This window comes from Jaculus jaculus, chromosome 15 (genome assembly GCF_020740685.1).
Source record: "Jaculus jaculus isolate mJacJac1 chromosome 15, mJacJac1.mat.Y.cur, whole genome shotgun sequence".
In the NCBI taxonomy this organism is placed as follows: Eukaryota; Metazoa; Chordata; class Mammalia; order Rodentia; family Dipodidae; genus Jaculus; species Jaculus jaculus.
The window spans coordinates 57,384,206-57,411,743 of record NC_059116.1 but is presented as its reverse complement, the minus strand read 5'-3'; the positions used below and the strand labels follow the sequence as shown (position 1 = coordinate 57,411,743).

At 40.7% G+C, this 27,538-nt stretch overlaps 1 protein-coding gene across 13 annotated transcripts in view; it reads left to right on the top strand.

Moving 5' to 3' along the window:
* Nucleotides 1-27,538, top strand: part of Mllt10 (MLLT10 histone lysine methyltransferase DOT1L cofactor) — a 270,901-nt gene that overhangs the window by 67,760 nt on the left and 175,603 nt on the right. For 11 of the 13 annotated variants that reach the window (XM_045134579.1, XM_045134577.1, XM_045134584.1 and 8 more), the window contains 2 exons: nt 15,674-15,728; nt 24,415-24,524. In XM_045134579.1, coding sequence (XP_044990514.1) covers nt 15,674-15,728; nt 24,415-24,524 — 165 coding nt within the window. The remainder of the gene's footprint in view (nt 1-15,673; nt 15,729-24,414; nt 24,525-27,538) is intronic. The other 2 variants (XM_045134589.1, XM_045134588.1) reach the window with 1 other exon arrangement.

The following is a 27,538-nucleotide window of genomic DNA, read 5'->3' as shown; positions in this document are numbered from 1 at the left end:
TTTGATTTCTTATTGTTTTTATTTTTTGAGTTCTTTGTATATTCTAGATATTAATCCTCTGTCAGATATGTAGCTGGCAAACATTTTCTCCCATTCTGTAGGTTGTCTCTGCTATACTCAGTGTCTTGCTGTACAAAAGCTTTGTAATTTCATAAGATCCCAGTGATTGGTTTGTGGTTTTATTTCCCCAGCAATTGAGGTTATACGCTGTGGCAGTTAGGTTCACATTGTTGGTGGAAGTCACCCAACTAAGAGCAGCTTGTGGGAAAAAGGTTTATTTTGGCTTATAGGCTCGAGGGGGTAGCTCCATGATGGCAGGGGAAAACGATGGCATGAGCAGCGGGTGGACATCACCCCCTGGCCAAAGTAGGGTGGACAATAGCAACAGGAGAGTGTGCCAGATACTGGCAAGGGGAAACTGGTTATAACACCCATAAGCCCGCCCCCTACAATACACTGCCTCCAGGAGGTGTTAATTCCCAAATTTCCCATCAGCTGGGAACCCAGCATTCAGCACACCTAAGTTTATGGGGGATACCTGATTCAAACCACCACATATGTAGAAAGTCAATATATCAATATGTTGAAGGGTTTCCCCTATTTTTTCATCCACCAGTTTCATAGTTTCAGGTCTGATAATAAGGTCCCTGATCTATTTGGGCTTGATTCTTGTGCATGGAGAAAGACAAGGATCTCTTTTCATCCTTCTGCATATAGTTATCCAGTTTTTATAGCACCACTTGTAAAGAGGCTGTCTTTTAAAAATTTTTTTTTTATTTCCCTAAAGAAGGCCATTAGAATTTTAATGGGGGATCCATTAGATGTGTAGATTGTTTTTGGTGAGATTGAGAATTTCATGACATTGATTCTTCCAATCCAAGAACAAGGGGTGTCTTTCAATTTCTTGTGTCTTTTGTAATTTCTTGCTTGAATATTTTAAAGTTCCTTTGTAGAGAGCTTTCACTTTCTTGGTCATGTTTATTCCAAGGCACTTTATTTATTTATTTATTTACTTATTTTTGAGGCAGTTGAGACTGGTAGATTCCCTGACTCATCCTCTGCATATTTGTTGTTAGTATATAGGAAAGCTGCTGATTTCTGTGTGTTATTTTGTATCCATCAACATTGCTAAAAGTGCTTATCAGCTCTAACAGTTTTCTGGTAGAGTCTTTAAGGTCCTTTATGTATAGAATCATATTATCTGCAAATAAGGGTAATTCCATCTCTTCCTTTCAGCTTGTATCCCTTTTATTAGTGTCTCTTGCCTTATTGCCATAGTTAAGACTTTCAGTAGTATATTAAATAAAACTGGGGACAGTGGACACCCTTGTCTTTTTCCTGAATTTAGTGGAGAAGCTTCAAGTTTTTCCCCATTTAGTATTATGTTGGCTATTTGTTTGTCATAAATAGCCTTTATTATGTTGAGATATGTTCCTTCTGTTCCCAGTCTCTGTAGGACTTTTACCATGAAGGGATATTGGATTTTGTCAAAGTCTTTTCTGTATCTCTTGAGATGATCATGAGAGTTTTGTCCTTCAGACCATTTACATAGTGAATTACATTTTATCAATTTGTGTAAGTTGGGCCATCTCTTTATCTCTGGGATAAAGCCTACTTGGTCAGGATGAATAATCTTTTTGATATTGTAGTCTGTTTGCCAGTATTTTGTTCACAATTTTTGCATCTATGTTCATGAGGGAAAGATTGGTCTGTAATTTCATTTTATTTTTTTCTGTCTATGTCTGATTTTGTTATCAGGGTGATGCTAGCTTCATAGAAGGAGTTTGGTAGTATTCCTTCCTTTTTCATTTTATGGAAATGTTTGAGAAGCATTGGTGTTAGTTCTTCCATGAAGGTTTTGTAAAATTCACCATTGAATCCATCTGGGTCTGGACTTTATTCTAGTTGGGAGATTTTTTTTTTTTTCTTATAACTGCTTGGATCTCTGTACTTGTTATAGGTCTGTTTAAGTAGTTTATCTCATCTTGATTTAATTTTGGTAGGTCATATGTCTAGGAAATTATATGCTAGGAATCAACCCTGAATTTTTAAGTTTGATCTTTTCATAGTCATACCTTCCTATTAGTTTGCCTTTCTTTGTTGGACTGTATGAGATTTGCCATCTGTCTTCTAGTTTAAATATTCTGTTCTCTCCTTCACCCATTCTCTTGGTGAGTCTTTCTACAGTTTTTTTTTTTTAATTTGGCTTACTGTAGTTTTATTTTTTAGTATTTCTTTTTTTTGTTTACATATGTGAGTTTTTATTTTTTAGTATTACTGATTGGCTTTTCTTCAGTATTTTTATTTCTTACTCATGTATTGCATTGACCTCCTTATTTCATTAAGCTGGTTTCCTGTGTTTTCTTGGAATTCCTTCAGGTCTTTTTTTTTTTTCCTCTAATTCCTTTGGGCTTTATTCATTTGATTTCTTTGAGTATGGATTACATGATTTTTTTTTTAAATTTTATTTATTTATTTGAGAGAGACAGACACAGAGAGAAAGACAGATAGAGGGAGAGAGAGAGAATGGGCGTGCCAGGGCCTCCAGCCTCTGCAAACGAACTCCAGACGCGTGCGCCCCCTTGTGCATCTGGCTAACGTGGGACCTGGGGAACCGAGCCTCAAACCGGGGTCCTTAGGCTTCACAGGCAAGTGCTTAACCGCTAAGCCATCTCTCCAGCCCTACATGATTTTTTTAAAAATGATTTTTTTTGTTTTTTCTTATTTATTTATTTGAGAGTGACAGACAGAGAGAAAGAGGCAGAGAGATAGAGAGAATGGGCGTGCCAGGGCCTCCAGGCACTGCAAACGAACTCCAGACACGTGCACCCCTTTGTGTATCTGGCTAACGTGGGTCCTGGGGAATTGAGCCTTGAACCACGGTTCTTAGGCTTCACAGGCAAGTGCTTAACCATTAAGCTATCTCTCCAGCCCAGTGATTTTTTTTTTTTTTGAAATCTTTGTCAGGCATTTCATCAAGTTCACTAGTGTCTTTGGGGGTTATTTTTTATGGTTTTATAATTTTTGGTGGGGTTGTATTGTCTTGATTCTTCATGTTTCTTATATTAGGATTTTTGCATCCTGAGTTGATTTGATGCTTGGGTTTTCTATGGTGCTCTTAGACTTGGAAATCCAACTTTATGTACCTTCAGAGTAGGAGTTTAAGGGGCCAAGTGTAGCTCTTGTGCTCCAAACCAACTGCAGAAGTAATCTTATTTGTTGAGTTTGCCTGCTATTCAAGTATCATAGTGGTCGGGGTGGAGGAATTTACTGGCCAAATTCTAAAATTCAACTGAGCAATGTAAACATTCATTAAAAACCAGCACAGAGTATACCAGTGTGGGGATTAAAACAAGCAGATATCCTTATAAAGCCAAAATCCCTAAGGGTGTGTTTTGCTTTACACTCTTAATCCTGTCCACTGAGAGGTTGAGATTTTTGTTCTGAAATGGGTTGCAGGTCAGCCTTGGTCTGAATCAGACTATGCCTCCAGTAATGACAGAAGAAACAGACAAATGCCTTATGAATCTAAAAGCTTCAAAGGCAACAATAGTCAACCCTCAAATACAGCTTAATTGTACTTCTCGTGCAGGCCTACTTTCCTGCTTTTTTGTCAGTGTGCCTTGTTATCTTTTGGGTGCTTTCCAATCTCACCAATGCTGAGTGCCTACCTCTATCCATGTTGTGCTGTGGAGCTGGTGCTATGATCAGCTGTGCTGGATGCTCTCCTGCAGGGTCTGAATGCATTCTCTGGAAGTTCGTGGTTGTGATGGCCACCCTGAGACTCCATAGTGAATTCCAGATCAGTCGGGATTAGAGTGAGATAAAACAACAGCAACAACAAAATAAAAGAAATTAGAAAGTCATAAGTGAACAACTTAATGCTTTACCTTGAGGCCTTGAAAGATAAAGAACAATGAAAAGCAAAACTCAGTAGATATTATGAAATAAAGATTAGGGAGGAAATTAATGAGATAGAAACCAAAGCAAAAAGTACGACAAAGAATCAAAGAAATGAAGAGTTGGTTATTTGAATGTATAAACAGGATTGATAAACTCTGTGCCAATCTGATTAATAGAAAGAGAGAGGTTACACAAATAAAATTAGAGATGAAAAGGCACCATTACCGTAGATACCAATGAAATTCAGAAAATCATAAGAACATACTTTTTAGACTATATATACTCTGAAGTTTGAAAATCTGAACCAAATGGATGATTTGTAGACTTATATGACTATTGCAGTCAGGTCCACATTGCTGGTAGAAATCACCCAACCAAGAGCAGCTTGTGGGACAAAAAGGTTTATTTTGACTTCCATGCTGGAGGGGAAGCTCCATGATGGCAGGGGAAAATGACAGCATGAGCAGAGGGTGGACATCACCCCCTGGCCAACATAAGGTGCACCATAGCAACAAGAGAGTGTTACAAATACTGGCAAGGAGGAGCTGGCTATAATACTCATATGTGTGCCCCCAACAATACACTCCCTCTTGGCGGCATTAATTCACAAACCTCCATCAGCTGGGAATCTAGCATTCAGAACGCCTACGTTTATGGGGGACATCTGAATCAAACCACCATGTTGACCAACCAAAATTAAGATTAGATAAATCGTTTAAACAGTCCTATAACAAACACTGAGAACTAGTGATTGGTACTGAAATTTTCCAAGCCTCAGAGTCCATTGTAAAAGAGCTGGCAGAAAGAATGTAATAGCTTGTGAAGCTGAAGGACTCAGGTTTGATTTCCCTGTACGCATGTAAGCCATATGAGCAAGATGTTGGCGCATGTGTCTGCAGTTTGTTTGCAGAGGCAAGAGGTCCTGATGTGTCCTTTCTTACTTCCTGCCTCCAGAAAATAAATTAAGAATATTTTTTTAAAAAATACCTAAAAATCATAATGGCACAGAGTAGACATTTACACTGCAAATGATGGCATTGGGCATACCAAAGAAATATTCATCCAATATAAAAGACTTAATCAGGGCAAACATCAAACTCTGTTGTTATAACAAGACTGACAATTCTAGGCATTGACAAGTCTGCTGATTCTACTGGATAGGAAGCAGGACCAGGTCCAACTGGGGTGACATAAAAGGAAAGAGAGAATGACTTTCTTGGTGGTAGACTGCTCTTTACTCCTGATCCTCCTGCCTCTGCCTCTTCAGCAACATCCTACCGGCGTGCGCCACCACAACCGGCAAGACTGCTCTTCACTAATGACCAGAGAAGGACTGACAAAACCTGAGCTCTAAGGCTGCAGCTGTCCAGTCATAGCTGAACAGGGACGTGAAAGTGTAAGCAAAAATGTGGATTGGAGGAGACGAAATAGGAACAAGGCCATTTCCTTTGCCCACTTGCTTTTCTTGGTGGCCCGGCCAGATAATTAGAGTTCTAAAGTCAAGCTTGTCTATCTTTAACTTATGGACTTGTTTTTATGGTCTTAGGATAGTGGCTTCTTTGTAGCAGATGTTTTTATTGGGCACCTGGCCTGGGAAAGTATTTACAGACTAAAGGTATTTTTTCTTATTTCTGAAACTTCATTGGGGTTAGGTTGCCCTAGTTACTTTGTTTCTCATTAACCCTTCACTAACTAGTGACAAGTCTCTGGAGTTTAAATTCCTCCCCTCCAGCTAGGCTGTTCACAGTCTGGGAAAAACTTCATCAGGTGCCAGCAGCTGTCCTTAGCAGCCATTCCATACTCCTGGCATTTTCATTGGTTCTCTGTTACAACCCACAGTTCATCCACATCAGGCAAACACAGATAATCCAAAAATACCTGTTTCACACTACCCATGGCCATTTCCAAAAAACAAAATCATGTTGCAAATTCAATGACTGCCCCCCCTCCTGCATTTGTTACACTCCATAGTACCAGGTGGATTATCAATTTGTTAATACAGGGGAGAATAAAGCAGGCTTCAAAGAACAGGACACTCCTTCAGCATTCAGACCACTTCAAAAGAGTTTGCATTCTCCCTGTTATCACAGTGCAGGTCCGCTGGCCCAATCTCAATGATTGTGTTCTCTCAGATAATTGCAGCTGAACTGGCCCAAATATTTTATTTCTTTTTGTGCCCTTGTTGCATCAGGTTCTTATTGGTGGTAGAAATTACCTGACCAAGAGCAGCTTTTGGAAAAAAAGGGTGTGTTTTGGCTTACAGACTCAGGGGGAAGCTCCGTGATGGCAGGGGAAAACGATGGCATGAGCAGAGGGTAGACATTGTCTTCTGGCCTATATCAGGTGGACAATAGGAACAGGACAGTGTACCAAACACTGGCAAGGGGAAACTGGCTATAACACCCATAAGCCTGCCCCCAACAATACACTGCCTCTAAAAGGTGTTAATTCCTAAATCTCAATCAGCTGGGAATCTAGCATTCATAATACCTAAGTTTATGGGGCACACCTGAATCAAACCACCACATTCTGCCCTGGGCCCCCATAAAGTGATAACCATCCATGTTGTAAAATGCAGTGCATTTAGTCCAACCTTAAAAGTCTCCATAGTTTTTATCAATCCTAATAATGTTCAAACATCCCCTTAATCCAAGGTCTTTTAACTGAGCCATAATATCAAAAAATCCCCCCTAAGCCACACAGAATATGACAGAATATACACACTACAAAAGATGGCATTGGGCATTGCAAAGAAATATTCAACCAATACAATATTTAAACAGGGCAGATATCAAACTCTTGTAGTTCCAACTGTAGTTGGGGTAAAATCTCCAAGTCTAAGATTTCTAACCAGCAACAAGTCTCTGGAGTTCTAATTCCACCCCTCTAGCTAGGAAAACTTCATCGACAGCTCTCCTTAGCAGCCATCTTGTCCCAGCATCTCCACTGGGTCTCTACTGCAACCCAAGGTCCATCATAACTCCACTGGTTCTCCATGCAGGTGTCCAGCAGTCCTACTTCACACTGCCCATGGCCAGTTCTAAAACACAAGACCTCTCTTTCCTGCATTTCTTATATTCCACAATACCAGGTGGGGTGCCAATTTGTTAATCCAGGGGGGAGTAAAGCAGACTTTGAAGAACAGGACACTCCTTCAGCATTCATTCAGGCCCCTTCAGAAGACTGCATTTTTTTCTGTTGTCCCAATGCAGGTCAGCTGGCCCAATCTCAATGGATGTAATCTCTCAATTGCAGCTGAATGGGCAGCAGTTTCATCCAACAATTTCATTTTTTCTGTGCCATATCCCTCTGCTCATGCCAGTCCATTGCTATGCAATGCAACCCTGCACAAATTCTCAGGATATGAGCATAACAGTAAGACTCTTACACAAACTGCTTCCAGCCCTGTCTGACCAAAGCTCTTTTTCATCTTCACAAGCCAAACCTCACAGCCCATAGTTTTTACTGCATTCAGGTTTTTTATCTCTGACCAGAATAGTCCATAAAGCTGTACTTAACAGCACTGCAAGGTGTCTTTTTGGCTAAGGCTTCAAATCCTTCCATATTCCTCTTGAAAATCAGCAGCAAAAGGCCAGCGTCCCACAGTCAGTTGTCTAGCAGCAAATGACCCCCTCCTTGTACCAACTTTAGTGTTGTATTCAGGTTTGCATTGCTGGCAGAAATCACCTGACCAAGAGCAGCTTTTGGGGGAGAATAAAGAGTTAATTTTGGCTTACAGACTCAAGAGGAAGCTCCATGATGGCAGGGGAAAATGATGACATGTGCAGAGGTTGGACATCATTCCCTGGCCTCAAGTGGACAACAGCAACAGTAGAGTGTGCTAAACACTGGGAAGGGGAAGTTAGCAATAAAACCCGTAAGCCCGCCCCCAACAATACACTGCCTCCAAGAGACTTCAATTCCCAGTGTTATCAGCTGAGGACTTAGAATTCAGAATACGTAAATTTATGGAGGACACCTGAATCAAACCACCACAACTCCCATTCACAGTTGCTTAAAAACAAAACAAAAAACCAAACACTTTTTGGATGTTGTGGTACACACCATTAGTTCCTAGGACTTACTTGGGAAGCCAAGGTATGAGGATTGCAGTGAATTCAAGGCCACTCTTAGGCTTTGTAGTGAATTCCAGGTCAGTCTGAGCCATAGGTAGACCCTAACTTGAAAAACAAAAACAAATAAAAAAATACCTTGGAATAAACCTAACCAAGGAGGTGAAGGATCTCTACAATGAAAACATTCAAACACTTAAGAAAGAAATTGCAGAAGACACCAGGAAATGGAAAGACGTTCATTGTTATTGGAAGAATTAATATTGTGAAAATATCAGTCTAACCAAAAACAGTATACATTTGATGCAATTCCCATCAAAACTTCAACGGCACTTTGTCCTCACAGAAATAGAAAAAAAAAAAAATCCTAAAATTCATTTGGAAACACAAGAATCCTTGAGTGGCCAAAACAATTTTGAGCTATAAAAATAAGGCTGGTGATATCACTGTACCTGATTTTAAGATATATTACAGAGCCATAGTAATAAAAACAGCATGGTACTGGCATAAGGACATATAGATAAGTGGAACAGAATAAAGGACCCAGATGTAAAACTAGGCAGATATAACCATCTGAGTTTTTTTTTCAATTAAATTAAATTAACTTTATTTGACAGAGAGACAGGCAGATATAGATAGAGAGAATGGGCACAGAAGGGCCTTCAGCTGCTGCAAACAAACTCCAGAGGCATGTACCACTTTGTGCATCTGAATTATGTGGGTCATGGGGAATCAAACCTGGCTCCTTTGGCTTCTCAGGCAAGTGCCTCTGTCATCCGAGTTTTGACAAAAATGCTCATTGGAGAAAAGAGCCTCTTTAACAAATGATGCTGGGAAAACTAGATATCTATATGTAGAAGGATGAAAATAGATCTCTCCATGCACAAGAATTAATGCCTTGTGGATCAAACACCTTAATATCAGATCTGAAACTCTGAAACTTCTACAGGAAAAAGTAGAGGAAATCCTTCAACATATTGGCATAGGCAACAACTTACTGAATATAACCTCAGTGGCTCAGGAAATAAAATCATTAATCAGCCACTGGAACTTCATGAAATATCAAAGCTTTGGTACAGCAAAGGACAACGCGAATAGAGCAAAGAGGCATCCTACAGAATGGGAAAAGTCTTTGCCAGCTATACATCTGACAGAGGATTAATATCCAAGATACACAAAGAACTCAGAAAACCAAAAAGTAAGAAATCAAACAACCCATTTAACAAATGGGCTATAGAACTAAATTACCGTGCTCTCTAAAGAAGAAATACAGATGGACCATAAACATCTGAAAACATATTCTACGTCCTTAGTCATTAGGGAAAATGCAAATTAAAACTTCTTTGGGATTCTATCTCACTCCTGTTAGAATGGCTATTAATCAAGAAATCAGCCAGGCAAGGTGGTGCATCCCTTTAATCCCAGTACTTGGGAGGTAGAGGTAGGGATTTGAGGCCTGGGACTATTTAGTGAATTTCAGGTCAGTCTGAGTTAGAGTAAGACCCTACCTTGAAAAACAAAACAAAAATAAAAAGAAATGACAGTAAATGCTGTGAGGATGAAGAAAAAGGAATCCTTCCACACTGTTTGTAGGAATATAGTATGGTCTAGCCACTGTGGAAATCATTGTGGAGGTTCCTGAGGCAACTAAAAGTAGATTATGCTAAGGGTTCACCTCACTACCTTAGAGATACTTGCACATTCATGTTTGTTTGTTTATTTATTTTTGTTTTTCAAGGTAGGGTCTCACTCTAGCCCAGAGTGACCTGGAATTCACTATGGAGTCTCAGGGTGGCCTCGAACTCATGGTGATCCTCCTACCTCTGCCTCCTGAGTGCTGGGATTAAAGTTGTGCGCCACCGCGCCCGGCTACATTCATGTTTATTGCTGCTGTGTTCATAATAGCTGGGAAATGGAGCCAGTCTAGGTGTCCCTCAGCAGATGAGTGGATAATGAAGATGTGGTACATTCACACAATGGAGTTCTAGTCAGTGGTAATGAAAAATGAAGTTATGAAATTTGTAGGAAATGCATGGATCTGTAATAGATTATATTTAGTGAGGTAACCCAGGCCCAGAAAGCCAAGAGCTGCATGTTCTCTCTTATATGTGGTTCTTAGCTACAAATGTTTGGAATTTTATGGGAGTTAGAATAAAACTCAGTAGCAGAGGACAGTAAGCTAGAAAGGGTCTATAAGTGAGGGACCCAGAAAGTCAAGCGTCACATATTCTCTCTCATATGTGGATCCTAGCTACAAATGTTTAGATTTGTATGTGAGCTGGAACCAAAACTCGGTAGCAGAGGCCAGTAAGCTAGAAAAGTCTGAGGGAGGGAGGAGAGGGGAGGACTTAAGGAGATGGTATTGTATATATGTAAGTAGAAAAACAGATTATTTGAGGTGGAAAGACCTAAGTGAGCTCAGGAGCAGAGATTGAGTAAAGGTAGGATGGGGGGAGAGTTAGTCAAAATCTAAGACCGTAGGAATATGTCATATGGAAACTTAACTTTTTTTGGACAGTGGTGCATCCAGAATCCATAGATTGTTACTAGAAAATGTTCAGTGCCAGGGATGGGATACCTTCCAGTGAGTTGGCCAGGGAGGTCCCTGTTGCCCCCAAAACATTACAGGCCATTGCTTAGGTTCTTGGTTTCCCACCAGAAATAGATAATAAGATCCTATTGCTGAGGACTCCACATGGTTGGGCTTCCCTGTCACTGAAAAATCTTTCTGAAGCTGACCTGAGAACCTCCTGCATGTAGACCAGCTGACAGAAAGCTGGAAAAAACTACATGCAGCTTCATGGGAGAGAGAGAAGTCATCAGTGGAGGTGAATAAACAACAGTGGACACCGTAAGCCTTAAGTTGGGTCAGCCAGGCCAAATGAGCCATTGTGTACAATAGTAGCATGTCTGTTATGGGGGAAACCAACACTCTCTTTTTGGACTGGAGGTCCACTGTATGGGAGGGAGTACATGCCTGATACTAACAACCTATGACAGTGGAAGTCATGTTCCCAAGGGGTGTAATGCCTCTTGGTGTCTGGCTAAATGCGTATGGTATGCTCACCAAACTGCAGTTGCACATATTTTATCAAAAGGTAAGCACTTTTCTTTTTTTTTTTCCTATTTAATTTTTATTAACATTTTTCATGATTATAAAAAAAAATCCCATGGTAATACCCCCCCCCCCCAACCACGGTAAGCACTTTTCTTAACATTCATCTCCATACATTAATGCTACTCTCACTTTTGGTTAGAGAAGCTTACTTTTTCAGATGGCCACCTCTGGAATGACTTGGCACCATGGTTCTGAGAAGGAGTGACAGAGAACAGTGACAGCACTGAAACACCTCTATCCCACCTTCCAAGGCTCAGGGTCCATTTTGGAAGATGTGGAGGGAAGAATGTAAGAACCAAAGGAAGTATAGGACCCCTTACAATGCACTCTTCCAGATACAAAATGGCTTGGATAGCCATGACCTTGTAGTGCCTCTCATACTAGGAGGAAAAGATGATATCATCAAAAATAGAGACTCAGGGCTGGAGTGATGGCTTAGGGGTTAAGGCGCATGCCTGGGAAGCTTAAGGACCCTGGTTTGATTCTCCAAGTCCTACTTTAGCCAGATGCACAAGGGAGCACATGTGGTTGGAGTTTGTTTGCAGTGGTTGGAGGCCCTGGCATGCCCATTCTCTCTCTCTCTCTATCTCCTCTCTGTCTCTAAGAAATAAATATAAAATCTTTAAACAATTAGACACTGAGAGGGGGAGGGTATGTGATGGAGAGTGGAGTTGTGAAGGGGAAAGTAGTGGGAGGAGGAAATTATGGTTTATTGTCTATAATTGTGGAAATTCTTATTAAAGGTCAGTATTTTGGGTAACCTACATGCTGAAATTATAATGTGAACAACCACCATGCCTACCCTGTGCACCCATCGTTTTATGCTTTGAAATTAAAAGTATATAAAGTATATACAATGTGCATATGTAGCTAATAAATGTGACATCTTATTTTCTGTTATTTTTTCCTTTGAGGCAGTTTCTCACTCTAGCCTCTTCTGACCTGGAACTTCCCCCTGCAGCTGCTGGCTTTCCTCTAACTCATAGATACCTTCCTATCTCAGACTGCCCGCCTAACAACATCGTATTTGGTTCTCTAGAAGAATTGGGTTAGGGCTGGAGAGGTGGCTTGGCAGTTAAGGTACTTGACTTCGAAGCCTAAGGACCCATGTTTGATTCCCCAGTACCCACATAAGACAGATGTGCAAGATGGCACATGCCTCTGGAGTTTTGCAGTGGCTAGAAGCCTTGGCACACCTATTCTCTCTCTCTCTCTGAAATAATTTTTTTTAAAGAGCTGGGTTATAAGTGGTGTGTGGTTGTGCAGTAGGAATATCACTGGGTTTGAGGCCAGCCTAGGGCTACATACATTCAGGTCAGCCTGGACTAGAATGAGACACTGCCTCAAAACAAACATGCCAGGAGTGGTAGCGCATACTAATCCCAGCACTCAGGAGGCAGAGGTGGTAGGATCACCAGGAGTTCAAGGCCGCCCTGAGAGTACATAGTGAATTCCAGGCCAGCCTGAGAGTACATAGTGAATTCCAGGCCAGCCTGAGCTAGAGAGACCCTGCCTGTTGTTGGGGATGGTGGGTGGGGAAGAACACAAACAAAATCCCCGAGCTGTGTCACGTTGCCTTCAATACCACACAAAAACAAGGGGTTGGAGATGGTTCAGTTATTAATGGTGCTTGATTGCTAAGCCTGACAGCCTGGGTTCTATCTCTCAGTACCCTCATCAGATGCACAAAGTGGATTATATTCCTGAAGTTCAGTTGCAGTGGCAGGAGTCCCTGGCATGCCCATACTGTTTCTCTCAGATAAAGAAAAATATTTGAAAAAATATGTAGAAAAACAAGCTGTTAGTACTTGGAAGGATATGGTGTGATGATTACCTTGAGTTCCAGGCCAGGTTGGTTTATAGAGAGTTAAATTCCAGGTCAGCCTGGGCTAGAGTGAGAACCTGCTTTAGAAAACAAAAGGAAATAGCCAAACAGAAATGCTTCCAAAAATAAGTGTACCTTATACTCTGAAGATGAGGAATTTATTTACTTATCGATTTATTTATGCAATACTAATGATTGATTCAAGTTTCTTATGCATGGGAAGTAAATATCTCTTTTTTTTTTCTTTTTTTCTTTTCCCTGTGAGGCAGGATCTTGCTCTAGCCCAGGCTGACCTGGAATTTACAATGTAGTCTCAGGCTGACCTCAAACTCATAGCGATCCTCCTGCCTCTGCCTCCTGAGTGCTGGGATTAAAGGTGTGTGCCACCATGCCCAGTGGAAATTTCTTTTTTAAAAAACATTTTTATATGTTTATTTGTAAGTTGAGAGATAGACAGACAAGACAGACAGACAGAGAGAATGGGCGTGCCAGGGCCTCTAGCTATTGCACATGCACTCTAGGTGCATATGCTACTTTGTACATCTGGCTTTACATGGGAACTGGAGAATCAGACTCGTTTTGTCCGCACCTTAAACCCTGAGCCATCTCTCCAGCCCAGGAAATATCTTTTAAGAAAAATTTTGTGGCTCATGTTTCTTTCTCTCTCCCTTTCTCTCTCTCTCTCTCTCTCCCTTTCTTTCTTTCTTTCTTTCTTTCTTTCTTTCTTTCTTTCTTTCTTTCTTTCTTTCTTTCTTTCTTTCTTTCTTTCTTTCCTTCTTTCTCCCTTCCTTTCTCCCCTCCCTTCCTTCCTTCCTTCCTTCCTTCCTTCCTTCCTTCCTTCCTTCCTTCCTTCCTTCCTTCCTTCCTTCCTTCCTTCTCTCTCTCTCTGTCTCTCTCTTTCTTTCTTTCCTCTTAGTCTTCCCCTTCTCTCCTCCCCCATTCTCCCCTCTTTCTTCACCCCACTTCATTCCCCCTCCCTCCACTCCCTAAGGCAGGGTCTAACTCAGGTTGACCTGGAATTCATTGTGCAGTCTCAGGCTGGATTTGAGCTCGTAGTGATCCTCCTACCTTCAGAGGGCTGGGATAAAGGTGTGTACCACTGCACCCAGCTATATGTTTCTATTTCTTTGGATATAAGTTAGGCTACGTTTTTTTTCTGATATATTTGATGATTTTCAGTCCCATATTGTTTAAAAAAATAATTAATAGGGAGAGACAAATAGAATGGGTATGCCAGGGTCTCTAGCCATGCAAATGAAGTCTAGATACACGTGCCACCTTGTGTATCTGGCTTTATGTGGTTACTGGGGAATTAGACCTGGGTCTTTAAGGTTCTCAGGAAAGTTCCTTAACCATTAAGTCATCTCTCCAGCTGTGTGTGTGTTTTGTTTTTAAGATTTTTAAATTTTTATTTATTAGAGACAGACACAGAGAGAGTAAGAGTGTGAGTGAGTGAGAATGGTCATTCCAGGGCCTCTAGTCACTATAAACGAACTCTAGATGCATGTGCCACCATCTGCATATGGCTTACATGGGATCTGGAGAATTGAACCTGGGTCTTAGGCTTCACAGGCATAAGCGTTAACTGCTAAGCCATCTCTCCAGCCCTCCAGCTCTGTCATTTATTTATTGATTTTTGAGACAGGATCTTACTCTTTGTCTAAGTTGTCTTGAAGATACTATGCAGCTTAGTTTAGTCTTGAAGTCCATTGGCCTCAACCATTTCTTTTTTTTTTTTTTAATTTTTATTAACATTTTCCGTGATTATAAAATATATCCCATGGTAATTCCCTCCCTCCCCACCCCCACACTTTCCTCAACCATTTCTTAACTGTGACTAATAGTCTTGCATTTATTATATTGTGACATTGTTTTCCATACATTTTGAATTTACATTAGTAATCAGTAATCTCCTCTTGCTTTTATGTTTTGAGACAGTCTGGTCTGTAGCCAGGCTGGCTTGGGACTTACTGTGTAGTGCAGGCTGGCTTCAAATTCTTAATCCTCTTGCCTTTCAAGTGCTGGGATTTATAAGCATGAGCCATTGTGTCTTCCCCCTCCCCTCCCCTCACCTGGTGAAAGTACACTTTTAAAAACTATTTTAGGGCTGGAGAGATGGCTTAGTGATTAAGCGCTGCTTGCCTGTGAAGCCTAAAGACCCTGGTTTGAAGCTTGATTCCCCGGGACCCACATTTGCTAGATGCACAAGGGGTCACACATGTCTGGAGTTCGTTTGCAGTGGCTGGAGGCCCTGGCGTGCCCATTCTCTTTCTCTGTCTGCCTCTTTCCCTCTCTGTCACTCTCAAATAAATAAATAAATAAAAATTAAAAAAATATTTTTTTATTTGTTTGCGGGGGGCAGATAGAGAGGCAGTGAGAGAGAGAGAGAGAGAGAGAGAATGGGTACATCAGGGCCTCCAGCTGCTGCAAATGAAGTTCAGAAGCATGCACCACCTAGTTCATGTGGCTTAAGTGGGTCCTGGGGAATTGAACCTGGGTACATTGGCTTTGCAGGCAAGCACCTTTACTGCTGAGCCATCTCTCCAGCCTGAAAGAGTACTTTTAAAGTTGTTAACCAAAAGAATGCTTTCAGGAAAGTTGCTATTTTGCTAGAAATGTTCTTGAATATTCTTGGTGGTAATGAATATAAGTGCACTTGCAGTGATTTTGTTAGTTTTGTAGTTGCAAGGAAGGTATTATTTTGGTAATTTGGAAAAAACCCTCTTCATTGCCCCCCCCCTTTGTTTTTTTTAGAGATGTGAACTGTGTCCCCATAAAGATGGAGCTTTAAAAAGAACAGATAATGGGGGTAAGTACAGTCTTTAAAATATTGATTGGTGGAGTAGTTAATGTTTGTATTAATATTATTTTAAAATTATATTTAAAATTTATTTATTTATTTTGATTTTTCAAGGTAGGTCTCCCTCTAGTCCAGGCTGACCTGGAATTACTATGTAGTCTCATGCTGCCCTTGAACTCACAGTGATCCTCCTACCTCAGCCTCCAGAGTGCTGGGATTAAAGGCGTGTGCCATCACTCCCAGTTTGTTTATGTTATGTTATAAAGTTAAATATTGTTCACTAAAATAATAGCCATGGATATTATTTCTTTATTATTTCTATTTCCTTATTTATGTCTTGTATTGCCTTCTTTATTTCATTAAATTGGTGTCCTGCATCTTCTTTGATTCCTTTGATTTCCTCTTTGATTTCTTCTTTGTTTCTTTTGATTTGTTCTTTGACCTCTTTGAACGTATTTATAATCATTCTTTTGAAATCTTTCTCAGGCATTTCCTCTAACTCATTCTCGCTGGAGGACATTTCTGATGCATTAATGCTTTTAGGTGGATTTATATCGTCTTGCTTTTTAGTGTTTCTTGTGTTATAATGTATATATTTTTGCATCTTGGATTAGGTTAATGCTTGATTTTCTAGCTAGCTGGGTATTCTTAGCTGTATCAATTGATTTGATGTAATATATTTTCAGGGTAGGACCTTAAGGTGTTAGGTGTGGCTCTTAAGACTCTCAGAGTATCTACAAAGATGTTCTTAGGGGTTGAGTTTCCCTGATATAGGAGTATTCAAGCAGGCTGAGTAGAATAAAATACAGGTAGATTCTAAAGTCTAACTAAACACTGTACACATTCAATCAAAAACAGCCCTGAGTATGTATGCAAGAGTAGTTATTATAACGACCAGATCCTCTATCAACAAAGAGGTTAAGATTTCTGGTCTGTTGAGGGATCCAAGTCAGCTTGTGACCAAGTGAGACCCTTCCCTGGTGCAATCCCAGTTACCTTGGATGATTTTGGTCTCAATCAAGTTGCTGCCTGGGTCCTTGGGCTGCTGTTCTGATTTCTGGAGCTGGGCACTGGCTTTTCCTGTGGGGCAAACCGAGCCTGGCAAGTGTGGCCCTGCAGATCAGCACCCCTGCTGCTGAAACTGCTGCTCAAGCTGCCCCTGCTGGGTCTGTAGCTGCTGCTGCTGAAGCTGCTGGACCCACTGCTGCTGCTGCCTCTGCTGCTGCTGTAGCTGTTACTGCTGGAGACACCACTGCTGCTGAAGCTGCTGTTGCTGTGTCCATTGCCGCTGCTGCCACTGAAGCTGCTGCTGCTGGGTCTGCCGCTGCTGCTGCGACTGGAGCTGCTACTTCTGGGGCCGCTGTTACTGGTGCTGGAGCCACTGATGTTGCTGCCGAACTCTGCTTCTGCTTGGGTCCCACTGTGGGCTCAAGTTGGCGTGGCCGGGTCCCGGGACCGCTGCTCTGTTCGTCAGAGCTGGGCTCAGGCAGTGGGGGAGGGGAGGGAGCCGCGGCTGCTCTGGTTCTCTCGCTGCTCCACGTGTTCTTCTACCTCATGGTCTGCTCCTCCATTGCTCACTGCCGCTCTCCCTTCACGTTTCCTGAGTTGCGGAGAGCGCCGGCGTGAGGGGAAGCTCCCGCACCTGGCTTTTCCTGCGGCTGGAGCCGAGCCTGGCGGCTTTCTGGAGCGCTGCTGCTGCCGCGGTTGGCTGAGCTGACGGAGCCACTTTTGCCGGCCTGTGCAGGCTCTGGAACTTTTCTACTTCTCCACTGCCACTTCAATTTCCTATACACCTCACTTTTTAGTAAAAGTGTATACTTTGCTGAGTTTGTTTGGTCTTTTTTCCCCCCGCTAGGCTGCTTTGGCATGTTACCTATGCCGTCATCTTAACCGGAAGTCCAGCCATGGATATTATTAATTAGAGACAACATTTTGCTTACAAATAGACAAGGAGACTAGTCCTTGAACTCACTAGTCTCCTCTCTCAGCCTCTCAAGTGCGAAGATTATAGGTGTGCACAACTATGCCTGGCTTAATTTATTTTCTGCTTTGGCACAATTGTTTTCTTTTCCCCTGAGATAGGATCTTATTCTAATCCAGGCTGTCCTGGAATTCACTGTGTAGTCTCAGTCTGGCCTTGAACTCACAGTGATCCTTTTCCCTCATCCTCCTTAGTGTTGGGATTAAAGGTGTGCACCCCCATGCCTGGCTAGTTTTTCTTTTTGGACAAATTTAAGCATTAGTTATTATACAGAATGAATTATATCCTTCTATTTAAAATGCTAACATGTTCTTTTCATTGTTGGACGTGTTATGTGTGCATGCATGTGGTTTTAGCATGTATGTATACTAGTGCCCATGCCCTGTGCACTTGTGTGTGGAGAACATTGCAGTGAATCTCCTTTTCTGTTGCTCTTTCTCTTCAATTTGAGATGGAGTCTCTTACTGAACCTGGAACTGCCTGTTTTCTTAGGTCAGATTGGCTGACCACTGAACCTCAGTGATCCTGTTTCTACTTCCACCTTTCCCCAGCACTTGCTCGTTTACAGATGGACTGTAGTGCATAAGTATCTTATTTGTATGTGTGTGCACGCTCGATCTTTGTGTCAATGTGTGTGTGGATGTTATAGGACAACTTAGGGTCAGTCCTCGCCTGTCTACCTCATTTGATGCAGGGTTTCTTGCCTTGGGTTCTCACTCTGTTCTTTTTTGTTTGTTTGTTTTTGTTTTTGTTTTTTGAGGTAGGGTCTCATTCTAGCCCACACTGACCTGGAATTCGCTATGGAATCTCAGGCAGGCCTTACCACGCCCTGCCTCACTCTGTTCTTTGTTGTGCTTGCCATGAGCTTCTGGGAAGTTCTCTTGTCTGTACTTCCCATATTGCTGTCAGTATCATTTTACTGGGATTACAGAAGCCCACCATGGCTTTTGGTTTTTTATTTGGGGGGTGGAGTGTAAAGATTGAGTTTTGAAGCTGGGCGTGGTGGCACACACCTTTAATCCCAGCACTCGAGAGGTAGGAGGATCACCATGAGTTGGAGGCCACCCAACTCATGTCAAAAACCAAAACCAAAACAAAACAAAACAACAACAACAAGATTGAGCTGTTATACTTAAGTTTGCACTGTGTGTGCTTTATCCATTGAACCATCTCTTCAGTCCTATGCCTGGTTTTTTTTTTTTTTTTGTTTGTTTGTTTTTAATGTGAGTCCTAGGGATCGTCTTGCCTGCTGAGCCATCTTCCCAGCCCTACTTTTTTGGTGTGCATATGGATATTTGTGCATATGTTTTCATACATGTGTGTGCAAATGCACATGTGTGTGGAGTTCAGACTTGGCTTTCAGGTCTTCCTCACTGTTTGGTAGGGCGGGATCTTAGTGGAACCTAGAGTTTGCTGTAGTTCATCTAGTTACCTTGCCTGGGGAATGTCCTGTCCAATCCTTCTTAGGCCTGGATTATAGGTGGCTGCTGTGCCCGCACATCTGAACTCTCACCCTTAGTTGGCAAGTACCTTATCCACTGAGCCATCTCCCTCAATACTCCCCCACCCCGCTTTTCTGTTTTTCTTTTTTTAATTTTTATTTTTGAGACAGGATTCACTAGTAAAACCTCATATATAAGTGGCATTCTTTCCTGCAGATTCTCTGAATCATAGGTTGATCATTTCTCATCGTAAAAGTTTTAATGTGAAACATTCAAAGTTCAAAACTTAAATATTTTAGCTGGGTTTGGTGGCACATGCTTTTCATCCCAGCACACGGGAGGCAGAGGTAGGAGGATCGCCATGAGTTTGAGGCCAGCCTGAGACGACATAGTTAATTCCAGGTCAGCCTGGACCAGAGTGAGACCTTACCTTGAAACCCCCCCAAAAGTTATATATATAATAATATAATATATATATGTATTATAATATAATATAATATAATATAATATTAACACATATTATAATAATATAATATAATATAATTACATGTGTTATTTATTTGAGAGCAAGAGGGAGGGAGAGAGAATGAGTGTGCCAGGGTCTCTAGCCACTGCAAACAAACTCCAGATCTCTAGACTCAGGCACCACCTTGCTCAACTGGCTTATGAGGGGAATTGGGAAATAGAACTCCAGTCTTTGGCTTTGCAGGCAAGAAAGCACCTTAATCACTAAGCCATCTCTCTAGCCCCCTAAACTTCTTTGTGTGCGTCTGTTTGTAGAGTATATGTATTTTGGTATATGCGTATATGTATATGCAGCTGCTTGCAGGCTGTGTGTGTAAGTGTGTAGTTTAAAGGTGAATTTTGTTTGCTCTTTGTTGATTATCTGTGTGCTTTCTTGAGCCAGGTCCCTACTTCAGCCTAGAACCGTCCTTTATAGTCAGCAAACCTCTGTGATTCTTCAGCCTCCTCTACCCAACCCTACTTGCACTCTCCCCATCACTCCCTTCTCCATGGACTGGGATTATAGGTGATGTGGCCATGCTCAGCCTTTTTCACCTTTGTATGTGATTTCTGGGGAGTCAATCTTTCTAGGCCCTCATGTAAATTTAAGTGGCAAGTGCTCTTAACCATCGCCCCAGCCAAAAGTTCAAGTTCAAAAGCTTTGGAATCCCAGTTTCAGATTGGAGCACTTTAGATTTTGGGTTTTGGATGCTTTTAGCTGGGAAACACTATAAATATTAAAAAGTCTGAAACACTTGTTCCAGGCATTTTTTTTGGATGAGCCATACTGAGTCTGGATTCATTTTTAGTCTCCACACTTAATCTTTCTGTGAGAAATTCCTTCCTTCCCTCCTTCCCTCCTTCCCTCCCTCCCTCCTTCCTCTCCCTCTTTCTCCATCCTTCCCTCCCTCCCTTTCAACCTTAACCAACGCTATAATCCTGTCTGTGATAATTTAGTAAACTTGTTCACTAGTGACATAGGTTAAAACTAAAGTATTAAGACTGATTGTTGCAGGAATTGAGGAATTACATCTTAAATCACATCATAACGTTGTTTAGAATTTTATTGTTCACCATGAAGTAAATAGTTTTCAAGTATGTGACATATAAATACTGTTTAATGTTTTAAATGTGGTCTGTTTATCTTATGAAAGGAAAAAAAGAGTAAATAATTCCTCTGTGAGATTTTTTTGAGGTAGGGTTTAAGATATAATAACTTTAGGAGAGAATTAAATATTAATGAGTCAATATTAAGCTTAAGATTTAGTTAAAAGGTTGACAAATAGAAGAACCTACTTAGCTTGGTTGGGTACTCTAAATTCAGTCTTTCATAACCATTATTATAACCAGATTAACTTCAGTGAGCTAAAGTTAAGTTTACAACCTGAATACCATAGCAACCTGCTATCAGCCATGCTTTGTTAGTCTGTAAACCTTAGGCAAAGTCATTTTATATCTTACGAAGTCTGTAATCTGATTAAGTACTTTGTCTTTAACTTTGTTTAAGCTTACTCATATCTTCATCTACATACTTTTACTTTACAATCCATATAACCACTCTTAACAGTCTTTTTCATCAAACAGTAAACTTCTAACATTTAAAATTTTCTCTCTAATTTATCTTCCAGTCAGTTCATCTCATAACCACCAACAAAACCTTTTATTGTTCTTACCATAACACCATTTTTTTCAAGAGGCTCTTTGAAATAACTTTTTTTTAAAGAAAGAATAGATCATATTTGACTTATACTATTTACCCAGAATAAACATTTTATCATTTATTGATTTTGGAACTTTGTTTTTTATAACTTTACTGAAACACATTTTAAAAAATATGAAAACAGATTTGAACATTATTAGAAATTTTAGAATTTTTTTTTTTTTTTTACAAATTTAGTATTGAGTACTTTTAAATTTAAACATAAATCTTGAGGCTATTGTTTGCTGCTAGTTCCATATAAGCATAAAAAAATAAATGTAAAACAGTTACAAATTTCTTATAAGAAGTCCCCATAGTGACTTGGCATTCATTCATCATCATGCTGGGGCCAGGATCCTGAGATTCCCTGTGCTTGCAGCTGTCTGGCTCTGTAAGGCAGGGATGCTAAGAAAGAGCCTCCCCGAACCCCAAATTCCAGGGAGAGTTTTGGTCTCCCTCAGGGCTATAAGGCTGCTTTCTGATCCTGCCAGTTTATAACTCTTTCAAGAGTAGGAGCATCTTGCATTTTTTTTCTATGATCTTAATTACTTTTAGTGTTTCTTCTGGGGGACACTCAACAGTTAAAATTGGCTATGAAGTCTCGTACAGCGGACTTGGTGGAGAACATCCCCACAATGAAATGGCGCTGCTCAGGACAGAAATGGGGCTGTGAGCCACGTACATGCTCTCACACACACACATTCATTTCAAGTGCACTTTTCATATAGACTCTAGACAACCATTTCCCCTTCACACATTCATTCATTTAGAAGTTTTGCATTCCCACTTAAAATTTCTGTTGTATTTACAACTCTGGAGACTAAAATCAAATCTTCTTACCAGGTAGGCTGTCAGGAGATGGTGAGGGAGCTGGAGGAGCTGTTGGGACGAGGTGGCTAGAAGGACCTGGTGAGAAAAGCAGGTAGAGCACAGAGAAGGCTGTGCATGCAGAGTGAAAAATAGGGTGTTTCGGACCATTTGCCTGTATATTGACAGAAGTTTTTTAAATCAGTGAGAATTTGTAAATCAAAAGTACCATTTTCAGGCCATTTGGACCCATTGTCCAGCTTAATTTTGATCAGGCTGAGTTGAATAGAAAGATAAGATGTCTAAGAGTGCTAGAAGTAACAGGGAAAGAGCAAAACAAAGGTGAGAGAAAATAAGCCAGGGTTGAAGCTGGGTTTACACAGAACACCAATATGACCCCCTGGCCTGTTAGGGTGAAAGGGGCCTGTACCTCTCATGTGGGCAGAGGCCATACAGGTTGCCACCATCAGCTTTTTATAGTAGGGGAGGAGGGCGACTGTGTTCCTGATGGTGAAAGCTGCTGGCTGTGGAAGATGAAAGTGGCTGGCAGTGGGAAATAAGAGCTCAGGAGGGAGAGGGAGAGGAGGGAAGGAGAACGGGTGTCCAGAGATGATGCAACCAAACCTAAAGGCACTCCTAGGGTATGGTAGACCAGAGAGCCATAGACCCAAGGTTTTGGGAGTGTGCCATTCTTAAGACTGTGGATTGGGGACTAAAGGCCGAGGGGTGTAGCCTGATTGTGCCAGCAGGGCTTCAACAAGGAGGGATGAGACCCCAGGGTAGGCCAACCCCAGAGGGACAATTAACGTGAAGGAGGGAGGAGACGGAAAAGGGAATAATAGTGAGGCTGAATCGTGGTGGGTGTGAGGCCCTGTGTCAGACAGAGATGGTCAAAAGCCTTCAGAGGGTCAAATGGCAGTTCGGTGGTCTGGTCAGGGGAAAGGAGGTCTGGCTGCCCAAGAGGGCAACCAGAAGCTTTCCTAGCCAAGTCAGAGCACCAGATGTAAGGTTCAGGAGTGACCAAGACCACAGAAACCACTCTGAGGCAAAGATGGAAGCTTTTATTCAGGACAATCATAAGCTGCTAGGACTGACTGACTCTCAAGAGCAGAGCAGTCTTTTTTTTTTTTTTTTTAAAGTATATTTATTTATTTGAGAGAGAGAAGAAGAGGTAGGCAGAAAGAGAAAATGGGCACACCACGGCCTTTACCCACTGCAAACAAACTCCAGATGCATGCACCCCTTGTGCATCTGTCTTACGTGGGTTCTGGGAAATTGAACCAGGGTCCTTAGGCATCACAGGCAAATGCCTTAACTGCTGAGCCATCTCTCCATCCCAAGGTATTTCTTTTTGATTTCATTTATGTATTTATTAGAGAGAGATTGGGAGGGGGAGGGAAGGAATGGGTACTCCATGTTCTTTTAGTCACTGCAAATGAACTCCAGATGCATGTGACACCTTGTTCATCTGGCTTACATGGATACTGGGGAATTGAACATAGGTCCTTAAGCTTTGCAGGCAAGTGCCTTAACTGCTAAGCCATCTCTTTAGCCCTCCAGCTATTTTTGTTGTTGTTGTTTTTAAGATTTTATTTTATTTATTTATTGAGGTGGAGTGAGGGGAGGAGGCAGATAGAGAACGGGTGTGTCATGGCCTCTAGCCCCTGTAAAGGAACTCCAGATGCATGTGCAACCTTGTGCATCTGAATTTACATGTGTACTGGGGAATTGAACCTGGGTCCTCTGACTTTGCAGGCAAACTTTTTAACTGATAAGCTATCTCTCCAGGCCCATTCAACTGTTTTTTTTTTTTTTTTTCTTCGAGGTAGGGTCTCACTCTGGTCCAGGCTGACCTGGAATTAACTCTGTAGTCTCAGGGTGGCCTTGAACTCACGGCGATCCTCCTACCTCTGCCTCCCGAGTGCTGGGATTAAAGGCGTGTGCCACCACGCCCGGCTCAACTGTTTTTAAAGTGGTTATCAGAAGCAGTGTTTATCTGAATTAATGTGCCCTTATGTGTCAGTGTATTTGAATTTATAAGTGACTTCCTTTATTTATGTCAGCATGCACAATAGTGACAGTAATTATTAGGAACCTTTTCCAATAGTAGTTTGACTATTCTTATTACAGTAGTAAGATTTTGTTACTGCTTTCATAAGAATTTGCTTAAATAGTCAATTTAAGGGATCTTTAAGGAAAGGTAGTTTTATTTTTGTTAATTCTTTAAAAAAAAAATGACACTATATATTTATTTATTTTTAGGTTGGGCTCATGTGGTTTGTGCCCTGTATATTCCAGAGGTACAATTTGCCAATGTTTCTACCATGGAACCAATCGTTTTACAGTCTGTTCCACATGATCGTTATAATAAGGTACAGTGGATATCATCTTATTACTATTTGAGTATCTTTTTTGTTGTTGTTGTTTAGAAACTAGGACATTGAAAGGCAGTTGTTTTCATAGTTTTTTTTTAAAAATGTTAAGGCCTCCCTGAAATTTCACAGACAGTTGAAGGAAAATAGAACTAATCTTAAGATGTAATTATTGAAATTTTACTTAAGTCACATGGATAGAAAACACATTAAAAAAAGTTGTGTCACATTTCATATCTCAGTGTAGGCATGTGCTATTGTAATTTTTAGCTTTCACATTTTCCACTTAAGTTTTTCTAGAATTTTTCTGTGCATCTTTCACTGTGTGAGTGTGTGTGTGTGTGTGTGTGTGTGTGTGTACATAAAGCATTTGCTCTGGATGTGTATATGCTTACAAAGTATTAGCACTGTGTGATTGTGAATATATGCTAACAAGCATTTGGGTTGTATTACTTATATTGTTTTCTCTTTTAATCTAGACACACTTATCATGGAAGAATCAGTGACTTTTTTCTTTTTAAAGTATCAAGGTGTTAATAGATTTAAATTAATCATTATTTAACATAAAATTCACTTTGGTATCATACATTCCTTCTTAAAAACTAATTTCTATGAGAAAATGATATATTTCCCCCTTCAAAATTATATTCCATAATTTAATGTTTATTCTTTTTTTTTTTTTTCTTTTAAATAAGGTCTTAGTCTATAGCCCAGGCTGACCTGGAATTCACTATGTAGTCTCAGACCATCCTCAAACTCAGTGGCCCTTCAACCTCTGCCTCCAAAGTGCTGGATTCAAAGGCGTGCATTTATCACATCTGGCTAATTTTTATTCTTTACATGTGATTTTTAACCTAAATGCCAAGAAGTGATTAGTTCTTTGGGGGGGGGGGCATTCAAAATTTTTTTTTATCAATGTATACTAATTATACATAATAATGGGTTTCACTAACATTTTCTTATTTATTTTTCACTAGCATTTTCATACATGTATGGTTCCCTTCTGCTTTTATGTTATTTATTTATTGTGACCCATTAGGTTTACACATAGGAAAAACTTTTTAAAATTTTTTTTTTGAGGTTGAGTCTCACTCTATTTTAGGCTGACCTGGAATTCACTATGTAGTCTCAGGGTGGCATTGAATTCATGGCCACCCTCCTACCTTTGCCTCCAGAGTGTTGGGATTAAAGGCATGCACGACTATGCCCCTTTGGGAAAACTTTTTGTTAAGAGTATTTCCTGCATAGAAATAAAGAAAAGTTAACAGAAAGTTGTAAACCTTTGTAAGCTGGGTAGGCAGTACCCTGATTTGTCTTTATAACACTGTATGTACAAGATTAACACAAACAACAGGATCTCTACAGAATAAATATCTACATTGTTTTCTGAACCTTCAAATTGGAACAAGTATCCATTATGTAAATTGGAGATGTGGTACAAAGAAAGACATAGATAAGTCAGAAAACAAGAACATATTTTAAGATGGTTAGTACAAGGGTATGACTGATATAGGGAGGATATAGCACATTTTTTGACATAACCAAGTGTTTTAGAAATAAAATTTGAATTTATTTGCAATGCTGCATATTAATTCTTACATAATGCTTCAGGAGAAACACTATAAATGTACATACATTTGTGACAAACTACAGTTCTTTGTAGAAGTATGTCAACTTTAGTTTTCCTACACAATTTATATGTCATAGCCATAAAACCTGGACTTTAACAAAAATCATGTCCTTGCTACCTAAAATAGTATTCTTTCTCCTACCCACATACCTCTTGTTGTAGCCAAATAATTTGTTTTTATTCCATTTATTTAATTTTAATTTTTTTTAATGTATACTAACAACTTCCATGATTATAAAAAATATCCCATGGTAATAACCTTGTTCCCCCCACTTTCCCCTTTGAAACTCTATTCTCCATCATATCCCCTCCCTATCTTAGTCAGTCTCTCTTTTTGTTATTCTTGTTTTTTAAGTTAGGGTCTCTTCTATAGCTCAGGCCCTGACCTGAAATTCACTATGTAGTCTTAGGGTGTCCTTGAGTTTATGGTAGTCCTCCTACCTCTGCCTTTTCAGTGCTGGGATTAAAGGTGTACACCGCCACACCTGGCTGAATTTTTAATGTATAATTTTTTTTTTATTGACAACTTCTTTACTTACAAACAATATGCTGTGATAATTCCCTCCCTGCCCCACTTTCCCCTTTATAACTCCACTCTCAATTATATCCCCTCCCTCTCTCCCTTAGTTTCTCTTTTATTATGATGCCATCATCTTTCCCTCGTATTATGAGGGTCTTCTGAAGGTAGTGCTGGGCATTGCAAGGTTGTGGATATCGAGGCCAGTTTCTGTCTGGACACTTTCCTTGTAAGCAGTCCACCCTTCCTTTGGCTGTTACACTCTTTCCGCCACCTCTTCCGCAGTGGACCCTGGCCTTGGAGGGTGTGATGCAGATGCTTTAGTGCTGGACACTCCTTCCTCACTTCTTCTCAATACTATTGTCTTTGGGGTCATCTCAGTGGTCACCATCATCTGAAAAGAGAAGCTTCTCTAATCAAAAGTGAGAGTAGCGTAAAATGTGAACATTAAGTATAATGCTTAGAGGGAAGTTTGATGAGCAAAATATATGCAAATAGCCAGACAAGAGCAGGCTTTACACCCCTAAGGCTCATGACTTCCCCTACCACAGGCTTTTGATTAGGTTTTCAGTACTAGGCATGTATTTCTTCCCATAGAGTAAACCTCCAGTCCAATTAGAGAGCAGTGGTTTCCCCCAGAGCGGACGTGCCACTATTGGACCTGTTTGGTCATTTGGCCTGTCTGGCCAAACTTGAGGCTTCTAGTGTCCACTGTTTTCACCGCTGATGACTTCTATCTTCTGTAGAGCTGCATGTGGTGTAGCTTTTTCCAGCTTTTAGTTGGCTGATTTACAGGGAGGCTTTGAGCTCAACACCAGTTTGATTTCTCAGTGACCCTGCCACCCAGGCATGTGCAATCTTAAATCA